We start from the raw sequence: 4,334 nt of genomic DNA on the forward strand, positions 1-4,334 counted from the left end.
AAAGCACGATTAATTTGGTGGACCAGCTTCACTACAAAGATCATACAAATGACAGTCTTCACCAACCATGTTTTGCATCTGACACCATGGTGATGCTGGCAGCACTTAATTAATATGAACGAGCCTGGACAAGCTTGAAAATTCATGCTGGTCTATGCTGGTCTTTCCAGTAGGGAAATTAAAGGACTTAAGCAGTCTAGAAATGGAAAATAATTTGCGTACCTATGCACAAATATCATTAGAAAATGTAGCAAGTAATATGATGTCAGTGTCACTCACTGGTAAGAGAAAGGAAGGAATATGTGCTTCTCTGTGCACGTGGCAGAGGTCATGTGCTTCTTCTGGTTGTCGAACTTATAGTTGCAAGTCTGGGTACTGCCAATCAGCTTGGACAGAGGGTATTGCTTTTGACAAACAAATATAATTTTAAGTACATTATCTGTTTCTTGAAAATTATTTTTTCACCTGTTGTTGGCTCAGTCTGTATGATATCCTGCTTTTGTCAATATTGGTTAGCGTTTACTTGCCTAATCATTACCTGTTTATTTAAACATTCTGTAATTGGTAAATTGCACTGAGGATGATAATTAATGAAACAGAATTTAATTGAATTGAATTTTAATAAATCCACTTAATTTATAATGGATTATAAATCTCATATCTTGACATTTTTTTATTTAAGATCTGCACAGTATCTTACTGATATTACAAATATGGTTAAAAGCAAATGTGGCATATAACACATTCATCTGATCAAATATCTGACAATATGGCTGTTTAAAAAAAAAATATTATTGTTGTTGTTGTTGTCGTCGTCGTTGTTGTTATTATTTATAAGTGGTCTTTGTCTGCTTTATGTAAAGTAACACGTTAACAATGGCAAGATATGAGACTTATAATATAGTATAACTATGGGAAATATAATCCATTGTAAGTGAATGCATTTTGTTTATTGTGTGTTATAAATCATCATACTCTTAAAAGCTATAACTACAAATAAGTAAATATTATAATGCATTAAAACTGTTGTTATAATTAATTATATAATTAATATACAATATATTATGTTTTTTTTAATAATATATTATGCATTCATTATAATGCCCTAAGAATACCCATATAATGTATTATAAATACGGTCTTCATAGAAAGTGTTACCAAAATGTCTTTACATTTTCAGAATTTTTAGTGAAATTATTTGGTAGGCTGAGGTGGGGTGGGGTAAAGAATCACTACTTCTTTTCAGTCAATGGATTATTAGAGGATTTTACACTAGACATGGTTTGCTATTGTACAATATGCACTCAATATTTTCTGATAGCATGTCAGAAATGCTATTATAAGCATACATATAAGCATACAAATGCTACATATAAACAGAAAAAAATTATACGGATAACTCACTGTTTTGAGTAATTATTTCCCACCTCTTATTTTGATTTATTAATTTACCTATAGCCATATGTGGCCAAAGTTATGTGGCCAAAAATAATATTTTTAATTACAATCAATTGCAATAATTGTATTACTACTAACAAATACAAACAAACTACTTTAAGGTAATGTACAGTAATGGTGTAGTGGCGATTGGGGGCTCTGTCGGAGCAAGGATATTTTAGATATTGATTATTCATTACTTTGTATTATAAAAAATAATATTAATACTAAGCAAAAATGCAAAAGCTGGCCTCAGTATTTTTTTAGCAAATCCTGAGAGTACTGAAATAATTGTTTCAAACCTATCATTAGGTTTATGAGGATGTAGAGGCAGTATCATGCATATCATGAAATAGTCTCCTATCAGCTGACTACCTGGGTCAAGATTACCTTGTACCTTCATTGGAATTTATTATTCCAGATAAGAAGATTCATATCTTATTTGCTTAGTGTTTAAGTGGGTGTCCATAACAGCAGTGCTTAAATTAAATTAGTCTAACAAGTTCAACATACAATAAAAGGCAATTCATTTATTTTCAGATTAAGGCCTAAAGGAAGAAGAAAACGTGTTTATGTACCATGTCTTTGCTCTCCTCCTTCTCCATGACAGGAACAATCAGAGCAGAGATGATACCCCTCTTGAAGTTCAGGATGTTGGTTTCATCTCCCTCAGGATAGAGTGTCACACCTGTCTCACCCTCAATTACAAACTTCAGTACATTTCTGTACAAAGAGAAGGAATAGTTGTTGAATCACTTGTTGAAAAGTTCCTGATCAATTTTAAAATCAGTTTATTCCAAACTGGAGACCGGTCTTACAATGTATAGTTTTAGAGGTATTTTAAATTTTCCATTGGCTGTTGGTATATTTAAGCAATATTGGCTGTGCTCATTTTGAATATTTGCAGACCTAACATTATTTTCTCTAAAGGGAAGGGGAACATACTTTTCTATGGCTGCTTGAAAGGCTTGGGCCTCAGCAGCAGGTGCATAGATGGGCGCGCCATTTGCATCCGTTCCGACCACCTCAGTTAGGGAGCACTCACTGGTACGGAGCTCAAAGCTGCATGCCACAGGCACATCAATTTCGACCTATGGGTAGAAGGGTGTTAATGAATTTAAGGAATATAAAAACAGGAAAGACATATTGAGAAACTGAATTGTTACATGATTTTTCACCCTTCATTTGTTACATGTACCTTGCAGGAGATTTTGGGACCATTCGTGAGAGGGGAAGTCCCAGTCACCCTGTTCTGGATCTCAGCTTCATATTGATATGTATATTTTTTGTAGATCTTAAATCTTTTAGATACTGTAAATGAAATACATACTATGTCAATTCAAAAATGATATTTTTGTAAGAATAATAACACACTCAGAAAAAAAATCATGTTCTCAGTACATTTATTTTTCAATTAATTTATTGTTGTCCAATAAAAATTGTTCAACAAAAATGTAGGACATACCATATATAGGATTATAGGATTATATATATAATTGTAATAAAAGGGCTAAAGGGTGTTGAAGGGCCTTTAACTTCATTGACTGTCATTATATATTCTTAATATTGCTTACAGTTAAAACACTAAAATATGTCGGACATAAACTTTCAACAAAATATTATTCTGTTACAGGCAAATGCAATACAAATGCCACAAATGATGGGATTCCACTCGACAATAGTGGAGTAGTTACCCAGCAGAATCCCAGTAGTTACTACCAAATACCATTTTCTCTAGTGACATATGTGAGTCATGTCCTAATCACAGTTATTTTCAAGCAACATGCCCTCTCCCAATTTACAACCCTTATCTTTAAAACCAAGTCAGTGTGCAAAAGTTCAGAGAACATTTCAACTATTTATTCCTAATGGACTGTGTTCTGAATTATCTACTCTAAATTATCTACAGTATCATTAGCACAGGACCTGGATCTTATGGAAAGGAAATAAACAACATGTGTTGAGTCTCAAATCTTATCTCAAATTTTAATTTTGTTTTATTTTATTGTGCTTAACTTCTAATGGTTCAATGGTTCAATCATAGTTCCATACTACATTTAAAATCTGAATATTGTTGTAAATATGTATGCTTATTTCTTGCTAGAAATGGAGTATGGAATTACCGTATTGGCCCGAATATAAGACGACCCTGATTATAAGACGACCCCAGCAACATCTACCTCAATGGCATCAGTTTCAAAGGTCTTCAGAATACTGAACATGGCGCTGCCACACTCTGGGGTGCCACACTGAATCAGGGCCTGCCAGGTCATGAACTTGTCCTCCTCCACCATCTGAGTAATGGTCTGCTTCAGAACCTCATGCTCGAGTCCACGGAGTTCAGACACCAAACTCTGGAAAGTGCTGGCCCTCAGCTGCCGATCTGGCTTTTCGTTCATGGATTTCAGCTCCCTGAAGATGAACAGCAGAGCCTCGGAGGTCTGGGCTGGGGCTTTATCCTCCACTGCCTCTAGAGCCAAGTGTTTGGGGTAAGTAGAACCTGTATTTTGGAGAGCGGGATGATTTGTGAGTGAAAGGCTACATAGTCACAACCAGGGAAAAAATGAAGTCAGCACATTCCCAACACTTCTATCATTTTTAACCAGACAAATCAAATCCAAAGTTCTCAAATCTATTTGAGATATACAGTGAAACTGGGAACACTCACGATAATCAAAAACTCTGTCATTAATCTTGCTGGTTCCCTCAAGAGTTAGGATTTGTTTAACAAGAGAAGAAATACCATACGTATTCCTGCAAAGAAAATGAAATACATATAAATGAATTAAAATATGATGTTCCATTCATGCACAAATATCATTAGAAAATGTAGCAAGTAATATGATGTCAGTGTCACTCACTTGTAAGAGAAAGGAAGTAATATGTGCTTCTCTGTG

At 34.4% G+C, this 4,334-nt stretch overlaps 1 protein-coding gene across 1 annotated transcript; it reads right to left on the bottom strand.

Moving 5' to 3' along the window:
- Positions 1–275: 275 nt before the first annotated feature.
- On the bottom strand, positions 276–4,329 carry LOC107724221 (apolipoprotein B-100-like; the record flags this gene model as incomplete). The annotated part of the gene is made up of 8 exons (XM_016533062.1): positions 276–404; positions 2,016–2,160; positions 2,383–2,528; positions 2,636–2,748; positions 3,069–3,171; positions 3,618–3,937; positions 4,106–4,191; positions 4,299–4,329. Coding segments are annotated over 8 exons (1,073 nt in total), but the record flags the coding sequence as incomplete, so codon positions are not given.
- Positions 4,330–4,334: the final 5 nt, after the last annotated feature.

Source organism: Sinocyclocheilus rhinocerous, unplaced genomic scaffold (genome assembly GCF_001515625.1).
Source record: "Sinocyclocheilus rhinocerous isolate Xijiao unplaced genomic scaffold, SAMN03320098_v1.1 scaffold3744, whole genome shotgun sequence".
Classification (NCBI taxonomy): domain Eukaryota; kingdom Metazoa; phylum Chordata; class Actinopteri; order Cypriniformes; family Cyprinidae; genus Sinocyclocheilus; species Sinocyclocheilus rhinocerous.